Source organism: Erythrolamprus reginae, chromosome Z, assembly GCF_031021105.1.
Source record: "Erythrolamprus reginae isolate rEryReg1 chromosome Z, rEryReg1.hap1, whole genome shotgun sequence".
NCBI lineage: Eukaryota > Metazoa > Chordata > Lepidosauria > Squamata > Dipsadidae > Erythrolamprus > Erythrolamprus reginae.
In genome coordinates, this window is record NC_091963.1 from 151,306,488 (window position 1) to 151,319,417 (window position 12,930).

Here is a 12,930-nt window from a genome sequence, read left to right on the forward strand (position 1 = left end):
GAAAAAGAAAGTATGGATCATCAACATCGCAATCCCAGGAGACAGCAGAATTGAGGAGAAGCAGCTAGAGAAATTGGTGAAATACGAAGATCTAAAAATCGAGCTGCAACGACTCTGGCATAAGCCCGTGAAAGTGGTCCCAGTGGTACTTGGCACGCTGGGCGCAGGGCCAAAGGATCTCAGCGGACATTTGAAAACCATCGGAATTGACAAAATCTCCATCTGTCAATTGCAAAAGGCCGCTTTACTGGGATCGGCAAACATAATTCACCACTACATCACGCAGTCCTAGGTGCTTGGGAAGTGCCTGACTGGGGATGAAATACGAAATCCAGCATAGTGATCTCGTTTGCTGTGTTGTATTGACATAATAATAATAATAATAATAATAATAATAATAATAATAATAATGAGGTTGAAATTCTGGAAAGTGTGCAGAGAACAGCAACAAAGAGGATTAGGGAGCTAGAGGATAAAATACACAAAGAAGACATGATGCAGGAATTATTTGATGCACTCAATTTAATGAAAAGAAGAAATAAGGGGGAAATGATGTCTTCCAATATTTTGAGGGGTTGCCCCAAAGAAGAGGGGTTTAATTTATTCTCCAAAGCACCCGAAGGAAGGATAAGAAACAAACAGCTGGAAACGCACCAAGGAAGGAAGCAACCTGGAACTAAGGAGGAATTTCGTGACGGCGAGGACAATTCACCAGTGGAACTACTTGCCACCAGAAGTTTTTGGGTGCTTTCATCACTGGAGGCTTTCAAGAAGAGAAACTGAACAGGTACTTTTCTGAAATGGCACAGCAACAGAAATTCTGCTACAGGGTGCAGGGTTTCCTGCCTAAGCAGGGGGGGTGGGGTGGACTAGAAGACCTCCAAGGTCCCTTTCAACTTTGTTGTTATTAGTATTCTAGGCTCTGTTGTCCCAGATACCGGATCCCATCTATTTATGGAAGAACAGCGCACTCTTGTGGTGCACATGGATAATGCAGGCAAGCATTGGTTCCGTGTCCTGCACTTGATGGAGGCGATTGGTACGTGCAGCTGGGGACAAGAATAACATTTGGGTTCTTCTCTCGGCCAAATAGTTCGGCTAAATCTTTCAAATCCCAGGGTCTGATAGTTTGCTGTAGCTGCTTCTCCCTTAATTTGGTTCCCCTGGATAAAGAACCGAAGACTCCTAGGGCTTGAAGAGGCAACAGTGACTGTGTCATTTCATGTGGCAGGCTGTTCCTATGACTCACACAGCCTGCCTAGTTGGGAATTTATTTTATTTATTTTTTAAAAATTCCTGCCTTAATTATTTTGGAGGTAACTCAAGGTGGGGAAGGTACCTAATGTTCCTTCCTCCCCCTATTTTCCACTCAACAACAACCCAGTGAGGTAGGCTGAGCTGAGAGAGAAGGAGTTAATAATATAGTACAGGGGTAGGCAAAGTTGGCTCTTCTATGACTTGTGGACTTCAACTCCCAGAATTCCTGAGCCACTCATGCTAGCTCAGGAATTCTGGGAGTTGAAGTCCACAAGTCATAGAAGAGCCCACTTTGCCTACCCCTGATAGAGTAGAACGTATTAAAAATGTATTTGCGTGTAAGTAGTAATGTAATTTATAATTGATTACAATGAGTTAATAATATAGTAGAATGCATTTAAAATGTTTGTAAGTAATAATGTAATTTATAATAGATTACAATTAGTTAATAATATACTGTAGTAGAATGCATTAAAATGTATATGTATGTAAGTAGTAATGTAATTTATAATTGACTGCAATGAGTTAATAATTTAGTAGAATGCATTAAAAATGTTTGTAAATAGTAGTGTAACTTATAATAGATTACATTTAGTTAATATACTGTAGTAGAATGCATTAAAATGTACAAGTAGTAATGTAATTTATAATTGACTACAATGAGTTAATAATAAAGTAGAATGCATTAAAAATGTTTGTAAGTAGTAGTGTAATTCATAATAGATTACAATTAGTTAATAATATACTGTAGTAGAATGCATTAAAATGTATATGTAAGTAAGTAGTAATGTAATTTATAATTGACTGCAATGAATTAATAATAAAATGCCTTAAAATGTATATGTGTATAAGTAGTACTGTAATGTAATTTATAATTGACTACAATGAGTTAATAATATAACAGAATGCATTAAAATGTTTGTGTGTAAGTAGTAATGTAATTTATAATAAATTACAATGAGTTAATAATAGAATGCATTAAAATGTATTAAAAAGTTAGAATTTAGACAATTTATGGATGCTAGTGATAGCTGGACAAAGTCACCATAATGAGGAAAAGTATTTGTCATATGTGTTTTTGAGGTTTTTTTAATGTTGAAAATGTTCAATAATTTTTTTTTTTTTTTAAAGTATTCATGTAAATTGTAAGATGCAACACTCAGGAAACTAAATAAGCAATCAAGGTAAATCAGTCTATAATCATTGTAAATGATAATAATTCATAATTATTAATCGTAACACTGGAAGTTTTTAAAGAAGAAGTTAGATAACCATCTGTCTGAAGTGGTGCAGGGTTCCCTGCCTAAGCAGGGGGTTGGACTAGAAGACCTCCAAGGCCCCTTCCCACTCTGTTACTCTATTCTATTCCATAAATAATAATAAAAAGTGATTCAAGGGAGGTGGGCTCTTATGCTATGATCATTCTGCTGGAAGGAAAGGAAAGGCCCATGAATTTGAAATAAATAAATAAATACATAAATAACTGCAATCCAGAAAATCTTGACCATCTTAATATCTCACTTACTATTTGAAGATTTCAAAGCGTTTGTGTAGAGTGTGTGCGGTGGTGTCATTTCTTGCTAAGAAGCAGAGGGTTGGAGGGCTGCCTGCCTATAAATGTTTTATCTGGGGTCAAAACTTGGCCTGGTCACCTTTGTTAGAGCTGGCCTTGGCAGAAGGGGAGGGAAAGCGAAGATCGGGCCTTGGAAAGGAGACCACAAGGAAATCCCAGGGCCTTCTGCGGAAGCCAGAAACCCTGCAAGGCCACTTTCCAAGGGTCGTTTCGCACTTTTTCGCCCAATCCGGCCTTGAGGAAACAAACAAACCAAGGAAGAAAATTAAGACGTGGTGCTTGGAAAGGAGACCACCAAGGAATCCCACGGCCATCCCGCCCGAGAGCAGCGCAAATGGCTCCCTGCTGCTTGGTTCCCGGCTGTCCCCCGTCCCCATCCGAGGGGCTGCTGCGCCTCTGGGCCGGCAGGGGGCGCCCGGTGCCTCCTGTGGCGCGTGCGGGGAGGGGAGGGGAGGGGAGCTCAGTCTTGGCCCGCGATGGGTGGCGGCTGGCACCTCCCTCCCGGGGCGGAGGAATCAGCAGCAGCCGCCGCACCGCCAGCAGCACCGGCTCCGGCTCCTTCCTGGCTTGCAGCCCCGCCGGCCAGCATGACGGTCCCGCTGGCCCTGGAGGAAGGGCTGAAGGACTCGCCCCGCTTCAGGTGGGAGACAGGCAGCAGGATCACCTGGTGGCGCCCTCTCCGCCCCGGGGGAGAGGAAGGGTCCCCTGGCTTGGGCTTGGGCGCGGGGGTGGGAGTCTTTTGCTGGCAGGAGGTGGGTGGGAGGAAAGAGGGCCAGGACCCCCTCCCTCCCCCATCTGCCCCTCCCCTATTTCTCTCCCCCCTCTCCCTAGATCTTCCCCCTCCCTCCCCTCTACTTCACCCCTCCCCCCTCCCCTTTTTATTCCCCCTTCCCTCTCCCCCCATCACCCAACATCCAAAGGGAGGTTGTGGGCTCAGATCCTACCCAAGGTCTCCTGCTTGGGTTGAGCTGGATGACCTTCAAAGTCCCTTCTGGTCCTGTTTAAGTTAAAACCTCCCTTCATTTGTTTGCCTCTCTCCCCACTCCCTTACCCTGGCTCCCCCCTCCCCTCCCCCTCTATTTCCTCCCTCCCCCCCTCCGTTTCTCTCCCCCTCCCCATTTCCATCCCCCCCTCTCCCTTAGCTGCCTCCAGGCCCACTGTCAAAGGGCAGCCCCCTCCCTTCCCCCCCTCCATATATCTTCCCCCTGAGGATGGGATGAGGGGGAGTAGAGTGGGGAGGGGGCTCTTCTTGTTCTTCCTGGGGAGTTCTTGCAACAGATGGGGAGCAGGAGATTGGCTTCCTTTGGCTTTTCTCTGTACATTAGATTATTATTAAGAGTTGGAAGGGACCCTGTAGGTCATCTAGTCCAACCCCCTCCCACACAACCACACACCACCTACATACACACTCCCTACTACACCATTTCGTGGGTGGGGGTCTCTTCCTGCACACCCTTATCCCCCCCACTTTCACTGTCTCATCCTCCAGTTGCAACTGGGAGAGACGTCGTCGGTGTGAATTGTGGTGGGTGGGCCAAAATTGTGCAGGTCCTACACAAAGCAGGTTGTGTAGCAATGGCACATTTTTTCCAGTGGACAGGCCCAGGACGCAACCCAGTTTAACACATGTTTGTGCGCAACGGGTTGTGAAGCCCCTCTCCCCACATCCTGGGTCTCTCCCACCCCAGAGGTTACAAGCCTACATTTGCGCAATATCCCCAATCCTAAAAGTAGAGGCAACGTGAAATGGATTGGTTTTATTCGAAGAAAAGAACGCATTTAATTTTAATTTCCATTTGGAAATCTTTTATGGACTTTCTGCTTACGATGAGGGATATAAATATATATATATATAATGGCCGCAATCCCAAAATCAGCCATCTTTGACCAACCCATCGTGCAAACTTGGTTTAAAGACAATTTAGCTTGATATTCAGTTGGTGGCCCTGATGCAAGGGGCTGGTAGTGGTTCGGAGACGCAAACCACGATTCCTTGTTTGTGCACGAACCGGGGTTTACCTCCTTGCAAAAAAGGCCCAGCTGTGGAATTAAAACCAGCCGCGTCTGGAAGCATTTATGGCAACGCCGAGGCCGGAAAAACCGGACTTTGCAGCGGGTGAGCCAGCAATGAGCTTGTCGTTACAGCCCGCTTGCAGAATGGCCTGTGGCCTGTGGCTTCCTGTCGCGCACACACACACAAGTGCACAAATGCACAAAGGTTCTCCTGAGCCTTGCCCCACCTCCTGTGTTGTAATCCACATCTTGTGCAGGTTCAGTTCTTACAACGAGGGCCACAACGTTTCTGCCGCGTCGATTAGAAGGGGATTCCCCCCCCCCTGTTTTAGAGATCTTTCTTGACCCCCGTCATTAAGCGAATCACTGCGGGATCTTAGGCGAATTGCACGGTTATTAAAGCAAATACAGCTTCCATCCGTCACAAAAGGGGAACGTCGCCACCCTCATAAATAAGCCAAACACGGTCTGCTTAGGTGGGGTTGGACTAGATGACCTCCAGGGTCCCTTCTGACTTATTTTTGACCAGGAAACATAGAAACCTAGAAGATTGACAGCAGAAAAAGCCCCCCTGGTCCATCTAGTCTGCCCTTATACTATTTCCTGCATTTTATCTTAGGATGGATCTATGTTTATCCCAGGCATGTTTACATTCAGTGACTGTGGATTGACCAACCACGTCTGCTGGAAGTTTGTTCCAAGCATTTACTACATAGGGGCATCTGGATTTCAGATTGCGTCACTGTGGAGAGGCAGCCGCAGTCATAAGTATGAGGAACAGTCCTCACTCCCTTAAACACCCGCCCCCTCCGAGCTGTCGTAACTTTGACCCGTCACTAAACGAACGGTCGCAAGTAGAGGATTTCCCCCGTAAACCGTTCCAATCGGAGAAAAGAAGAAATCCAGCTTGGTATTTCTGTGTTTGAAACAAAGGTGGGGAGAGGGGGGAAAAAAGAAGAAGTTTGAATATGTTTAGCCAGATTAGTCGACTGTTCCAAAAATGACTAATTTCTGCGAAACCTGAAAAAAAAAATAGGAAAAAAAAATATTTGTGAGGTTTTTCATCTCGTTTGCAACGTGTTTTATTGCAAGCGACGGAAGTTTGAATGTCAATGCTGGCTTTTCCTTTTATATTCTACAATTTATATATGTATGTATGTATGTATGTATGTATGTATGTATGTATATAAATCCAATAAATAATAATAATAATAATAATAATAATAATAATAATAATAATAATAATAATATATATATATAAAAATAAAAAACATATAGCCCCTTCCTGGTACAAAGCTGAAGGGATCAGATCTGGTGGCCTAGAGGTTAATTCTCTGCCTTACAAGGCAGAGGCCCCAGGATCAAATCCCAGTAAGGGTATGGCTAGCTGATGAGGCCAGAACAAGGCCGAAATAGCGCTATCCTAGTCTCCCTTAATTTTAAAAAATTCAGCATAAACATGTGAGATATACTGTATATATATATATATATATATAAGTGCATTAGTGTGTGTGTATATATATATATATATATATTTGTTTTCGTAAATTTTCACGGGTATATGTATGTAGATTGTTCTGAGTTCGGGTTTTGCCCTGTGTAATGTTTTGCATGTCTATGCGACGTTTCGGCGAAATCACATTGGAACTACAGCCTGAAGATGGTGAATGTGATTTCGCCGAAACGTCGCATAGACATGCAAAACATTACACAGGGCAAAACCCGAACTCAGAACAATCTACATATATATATATATACACACTAATATATATATATATATATATATATATATATATATATATATATATATATATATATATATATTTGTTTTCGTAAATTTTCACGGGTATATGTATGTAGATTGTTCTGAGTTCGGGTTTTGCCCTGTGTAATGTTTTGCATGTCTATGCGACGTTTCGGTGAAATCACATTCACCATCATCAGGCTGGAGTTCCAATCTTTGTGTTTTTGCAAAAACACAAAGATTGGAACTCCAGCCTGATGATGGTGAATGTGATTTCACCGAAACGTCGCATAGACATGCAAAACATTACACAGGGCAAAACCCGAACTCAGAACAATCTACATATATATATATATATATATATATATATATATATATATATATATATATATATATATATATATATATATTAGTGTGTGTATATACTGTATATATATATATATATATATATACTGTGTATATATATATATATATATATATATATATATATATATATATATATATATATACACACACACACTAATGCACTTTCTCAGTTAATGACGGGAATTTGGGGCTTTGGTTGAGGACCAGCTGGTGCAAATAAAAATTAAATATATCTTTATATCTATCTATCTATCTATCTATCTATCTATCTATCTATCTATCTATCTATCTATCTATCTATCATCTTATACATATTTAATTTTTATTTGCACCATCTGGTCCTCAACCAACGCCCCAAATTCCCGTCGTTAACTGAGAAAGTGCATCAAGTGAGTTTCGCCCCTGTATTACACCCGTTCTTGATCAAGGAGTTGTTAAGCGAATCCTTGTGATTGTTCAGGGAGGTCACACGGTTGTTAAGTGAATTTAGCTTTTTGCCAATTCGGAAGGTTGTGAAAGCGGATCACAAAAATTCCCAGGACCGTCGTAAATACAAGACAGCTGCCAGACACCTGGATTTAACTCCACAAGTTGTTGTAAAACACTCCCAAGTCCCTTTATTCGGTCCCGTGGTCAGTTCGGCCACTAAACGAAACCGTCATAAGTTGAGGACCGCCTGTATTTTCTATTAGGATCAATTTTAAGAGGTTTTTGTTGTTGTTGTCATCGTTGTTTACAACACAACTTCCGATCTTTCACTGGGCAGAGCTGGGACTCATTGTATGTTCTCAATTAACGACGGTCGTTAAAAATCTTCCTGCTTGTTAAGGGGAAAATCCACGGGTGTTTTTTCCCCTCCCGCTTCCACGCCTGCAAGGCGGGCTCCAGCGCCCATCGTCCCCTGCCTGCCAGGAGGCAAGCGGGCTGGGCTGGCAGGGTACGATGGTTTTTGGGGAAGCGATGTATTTATCCCTTCCAAAAGCTTGAGGAATGGTTTCCAAAGGTTCTATTTTTCTCCCACGCACGTGGCTTTCCACGCGGTTCTTCCTGTGTCCCCGGCAGGGGCTGCACCCCACTCTTTTGGGGGGGGCAGGATACCCCCCCTCTGTGCATGATTTTGCTTTTTCAGGGTGGTTTTTTTTTTTTTTGTGCAGGAGTGTTTTGCGTTTCCTGCCGTTTTGGGTTCGTTTCTCTCCTCCGGATGTGGTGCCTTCTTCTCTCCTCTTTGGGTCCTCATTTTCCGACGTGTGTTTCCCCCACTCCTGCGGTAGGGTGGACGGGCCTGCAGCCATCTTGGCTGAGAAGGGCCGGGTCCTGCGGGGGCTGCTGTGGAGGATGGGATGTAAAATACAGAAGGCACGCCCCTCCCTCTAGAGCTGGTGCTGTTGTCGAGCTGGGTTGTGAAAGGTTTGCAAGAAAACAGTCAGGGTCAGAGAAGAGCAAGGACACCACAGTCTTCCTCCTCCTCTTCCTCCTCCTCTTCCCCCCCCTCTGCAAACCCACTTCCCTTCTAGCATTGATGATCCTTCCTTCCTCTCTCTCCACCCCTCTTCTCTTCCTTCTTTCTTTCCTTTATTCCTCCTTCCTTCCTCTCCATCCCTGTTCTCTTTCATTCTTTCTTTCTTTACTTCCTTGCTTCTCCACTCCCTTCCTTCCCTCCATCCCTATTCTCTTCCCTTCCTTCCTTCCTTCCTTCCTTCCTTCTTCCTTCCTTCCTTCATTCTTACTTTCCTTCCTCTCCATCCCTGTTCTCTTTCGTTCATTCTTTCTTTCCTTTCTTGCTTCCCCACTCCCTTCCTCTCCATCCCTATTCTCTTTCCTTCTTTCTTTCTTTTCTTCCTTCCTTCCTCTCCATCCCTATTCTCTTCCCTTCTTTCCTTCCTTCCTTCCTTCCTTCTTCCTTCCTTCCTTCATTCTTACTTTCCTTCCTCTCCATCCCTGTTCTCTTTCGTTCATTCTTTCTTTCCTTTCTTGCTTCCCCACTCCCTTCCTCTCCATCCCTATTCTCTTTCCTTCTTTCTTTCTTTTCTTCCTTCCTTCCTCTCCATCCCTATTCTCTTTCCTTCCTTCCTTCCTCACTCTCTTTCCCTCCCTCCCTCCCTTTCTTTCTCTTTTCCTTCCTTCCTTCCTTCCATTCTCTTTCCTTCTTTCTTTACTCCTTTTTTTCTTTCCTTCCCTAGTCCCTTTCTCTTTCCCTTCCTCCCTCCCTCCCTCCCCCTTTGCAAACCCACCTCCCTTCCAGCACTGGTGACATTCCCTAGCTGGGTCATAAAATATCTGGAAGAAAACCCCTCAGTCTCAGAAAACCCCATAGTCTCTGACCCCTCCCCCCCCTTTCCTCCTTTCCTCTGCAAACCCACCCCTCCTCCTACAACTGATGACGTAACCTATATGGTTAAGGAAAGGTTTGCAAGAAAACCACCCAGGTGAAAGAGCCCCAAGGACGCCCCCCCAATCCTCCTCTTCCTCCCATTATCCCACAATCCCACCTCCCTTTTATCACTGAAGCCATTCCCTCGTTGGGTCGTGAAACGTCTCTAGACGGGAGGGATGGAGGAAGGAAGGAAGGAAGAAAAGAAAGGGAGTGAGGAAGAAAGAAAAGAAAGAAGGAAGAACAGGGATCAGAAAGGAATGAGGGAGAGTGGAATTAAACAGAGAGGGAGGGAGAAAGGAAGGAAGGAGGGAGGGAAGGAAGGAGAGAAAGGGAGTGGGAAAGGAAGAAAAGAAAGAAGGGAGAGCAGGGATCGAGAGGAAGGAAGGGAGGGGGGAGGGAGAGAGGCAGGAGGGAGAGCAGAATTAAGCAGAGAGGGAGGAAGGAAGGAAGGAAAGAAGAAGAGAAAGGGAGTGGGGAGGGAAGAAAAGAAGGATGGAAGGAAGATCAGGGATCGAGAGGAAGGAGGGAGAGCGGAATTAAGCAGAGAGGGAGGGAGAAAGGAAGGAAGGAAAGAAAGAGAGTAGGGAAGGAAGAAAAGAAAGAAGGGAGAACAGGGATCAAGGGGAAGGAAGGAAGGGGGGAGGGAGAGAGGGAGGAAGGAAGGATGGATCAGAGAGGAAGGAGGGAGAGCAGAATTCAGCTGAGAGGGAGGGAGGAAGGAAGGAGAGAAAGGGAGTGGGGAAGGAAAGAAGGGAGGAAGAACAGGGATCGAGAGGAAGGAAGGAAAAGATAAAGGGAGTGGGGGGGAAAAGAAGGAAAGAAGGGAGGGAGGAGAACAGGGAGGGAGGAAGGAAGGATCATCAATGCTAGAAGGGAAGAGGGTTTGCAAAGGGGAGGAGGAGGAGGAGGAGGGGCCCTTGTGAGGTCTTCTAGTCCCACCCTCCTCTTCCCAAGGCAGGAGACCCTTCTGCAGTTTTATCCTTTCTCTCATTTTGGCCCACGGCTGCTTTCAAGGGTTTTGCAGCCCCTCCCAGTTGTGTGTTTCTGGGCAACAAGGAGGGGAAATGGCTTACAATCTCTGACAGGAAATTGTGAGATAACCACAACGGAGCAGATGCTCTGTGTGTGTGTGTGTGTTTCAGACGAGTGCAAAAAATAAAAACCCCACGGTGTTCGCTTATGGGCGCCCGACTCCTCCTTCTCTCTCCTTCCACCCCACCCTCCCCACCGCAACGCCTTGCCCCCTAAGGAGTGGGAGGGGGTGGAGGTGTGCATTGCAGCCACACCTACCACAAACTTCTTCATCAACGACTTGGACGAGGGGATAGATGGGCAACTCATCAAATTTGCAGATGGCACCAAACTGGCAGGAGTAGCCAACACTCTACACAGGGGTAGGGCAAAGTTGGCTCTTCTATGACACCTGGACTTCAACTCCCAGAATTCCTCAGCTAGCGTGATTGGCTCAGGAATTCTGGGAGTTGAAGTCCACAGGTCATAGAAGAGCCAACTTTGCCCTAGAAGACAGGCACAAAATACAGAAGGATCTTGACAAACTTGAACAATGGACGCTATCTAACAAAATGGAATTCAGTGGTGAAAGAAGTCCGGTTCTACATTTAGGCAAGAAAAACCAAACTGAAAGGTAGAGTATAGGTGGTACCTCGCTCAATAGTAGCAACTGTGAGAAGGACCTTGAAGTCCTGGTGAACGACCATTGAGATAGGAGCCAGCCGTGTGCAGCAGCTGCCAAAAAAGCCAACACAGTTCTCGGCTGCATCAACAGAGGGAGAGAATCAAGATCACGTGAAGGGCTAATACCACTTTATAAGGTCTTGGTAAGGCCACATGTGGAATATTTGCATTCAGTTTTGGTCGCCATGATGCAAAAAGGATGTTGAGACTCTAGAAAGAGTGCAGAGAAGAGCAACAAAGATGATTCGGGGACTGGAGGCTAAAATATATGAACAATGGTTGCAGGAACTGGGTTTATGTGTAGTTTAATGGAAAGGAGGACCAGGGGAGACAGGATAGCAGTGTTCCAGTATCTCAGGGGTTGCCACAAAGAAGAAGGAGTCAGGCTATTCTCCAAAGCACCTGAGGGTAGAACAAGAAGCAATGGGTGGAAACTAAACAAGGAGAGAAGCAACTTAGAACTAAGGAGAGATTTCCTGACAGTCAGAACAGTTAATCAGTGGAACAGCCTGCCACCAGAAGTTGTGAATGCTCCAACTTTGGAAGATTTTAAGCAGATATTGGACAACCATCTGTCTGAAGTAGTGTAGGGTTTCCTGCCTAAGCAGGGGGTTGGACTAGAAGACCTCCAAGGTCCCTTCCAACTCTGTTGCTGTTATTATAAAGGACTCTGGGAACATACCTGCTGCAGGCCTGGTGCCCCCCCCCAACTTAGCAGACCCTCAAAGTAATTCTGCAGAATAACACAGTTGGAAGGGACCCCAGGAGGTCTTCTAGTCTGACCATCTTTGGTATTAAGGGTGGGGGAAGAAATTACCCCCTCGGGTAGAGCTTGTAACTTGGGCGTCCTCCTAGATCCCCAGCTGAAGTTAGGGCGACATCTCTCAGCTCTGACTAGGGGGGCTTTTATACTACTACTGCTAACAACAACGAGTCGGAAGGGACCTTGGAGGTCTTCTAGTCCAACCCCCTGCTTAGGCAGGAAACCCTGCCCTACTTCAGATAGATGGTTATCCAACATCTGCTTAAAACCTTCCACTGTTGGGGCATTCACAGCTTCTGGAGGCAACTTCTGTCCCACTGGTCAATTGTTCTAACTATCAGGAAAGTTCTCCTTGGTTCTAAGTTACTTCTCTCCTTGTTTAGTTTCCACCCATTGCTTTTGCGCAAGTTCGTCTTTTTTGGGAGGGGTGTATAAATTTTTTATTGTTTTTCACACCTTACATACCTCAAAATTAAAATATAATATAGTACAATATCAAATGCCAAATTCTTAGTCAAATTAATCAATTTTTTCTAATTATTTATCCAATTATTTCTGGTATAATAATAATAATAATAATAATAATAATAATAATAATAATTTATTAGATTTGTATGCCGCCCCTCTTCGAAGACTCAGGTATATATCATTCATCCTGTGCTACCTCCTTTCCAAATGCTATCATCGGATTTTAGATAATGTTCTTAGCTTTTGTTTATATTTAAAGTGCTGTAGCTATCCACATTTCTCTTGGCTATTTGCTATTTTTCCTAACTGTGTCATCGTGCATCAGTCCCTTTCTAGCGTTCTTAGAAAACACAGTCCTACTTTCATTTGAAAAAAAACCAATCCTCATTTTATCATAGAGAATATATATGATATAAGAGATACGGAGAGAATATATATGATATATATATATATATACACACCCACACACCAGGGTGATTCAACACAAAATGTAACCCTTCCCTGGTACAGAGCTGAAGGGATTGGATACTGTAGCCTAGAGGATAATTCTCTGCCTTACAAGGCAAAGGTTACAGGTTCAAGTCCCAGTGGGTATGGCTAGCTGATGAGGCCAAAATAAGGCCGAAATAGATCTATCCTAGTCTCCCTTAATTTTCAAATTCAGCTTAAACATGTGA

General features: G+C 44.5%; 1 protein-coding gene across 1 annotated transcript in view; it reads left to right on the forward strand.

Moving 5' to 3' along the window:
* The first annotated feature begins 2,812 nt into the window (after positions 1-2,812).
* The window catches only part of ACAP1 (ArfGAP with coiled-coil, ankyrin repeat and PH domains 1), a 47,374-nt gene continuing 37,256 nt past the window's right edge, over positions 2,813-12,930 (forward strand). Inside the window, exon 1 of the mRNA XM_070767342.1 lies at positions 2,813-3,470. Coding sequence (XP_070623443.1) covers positions 3,307-3,470 — 164 coding nt within the window. The 5' untranslated portion in view covers positions 2,813-3,306. The remainder of the gene's footprint in view (positions 3,471-12,930) is intronic.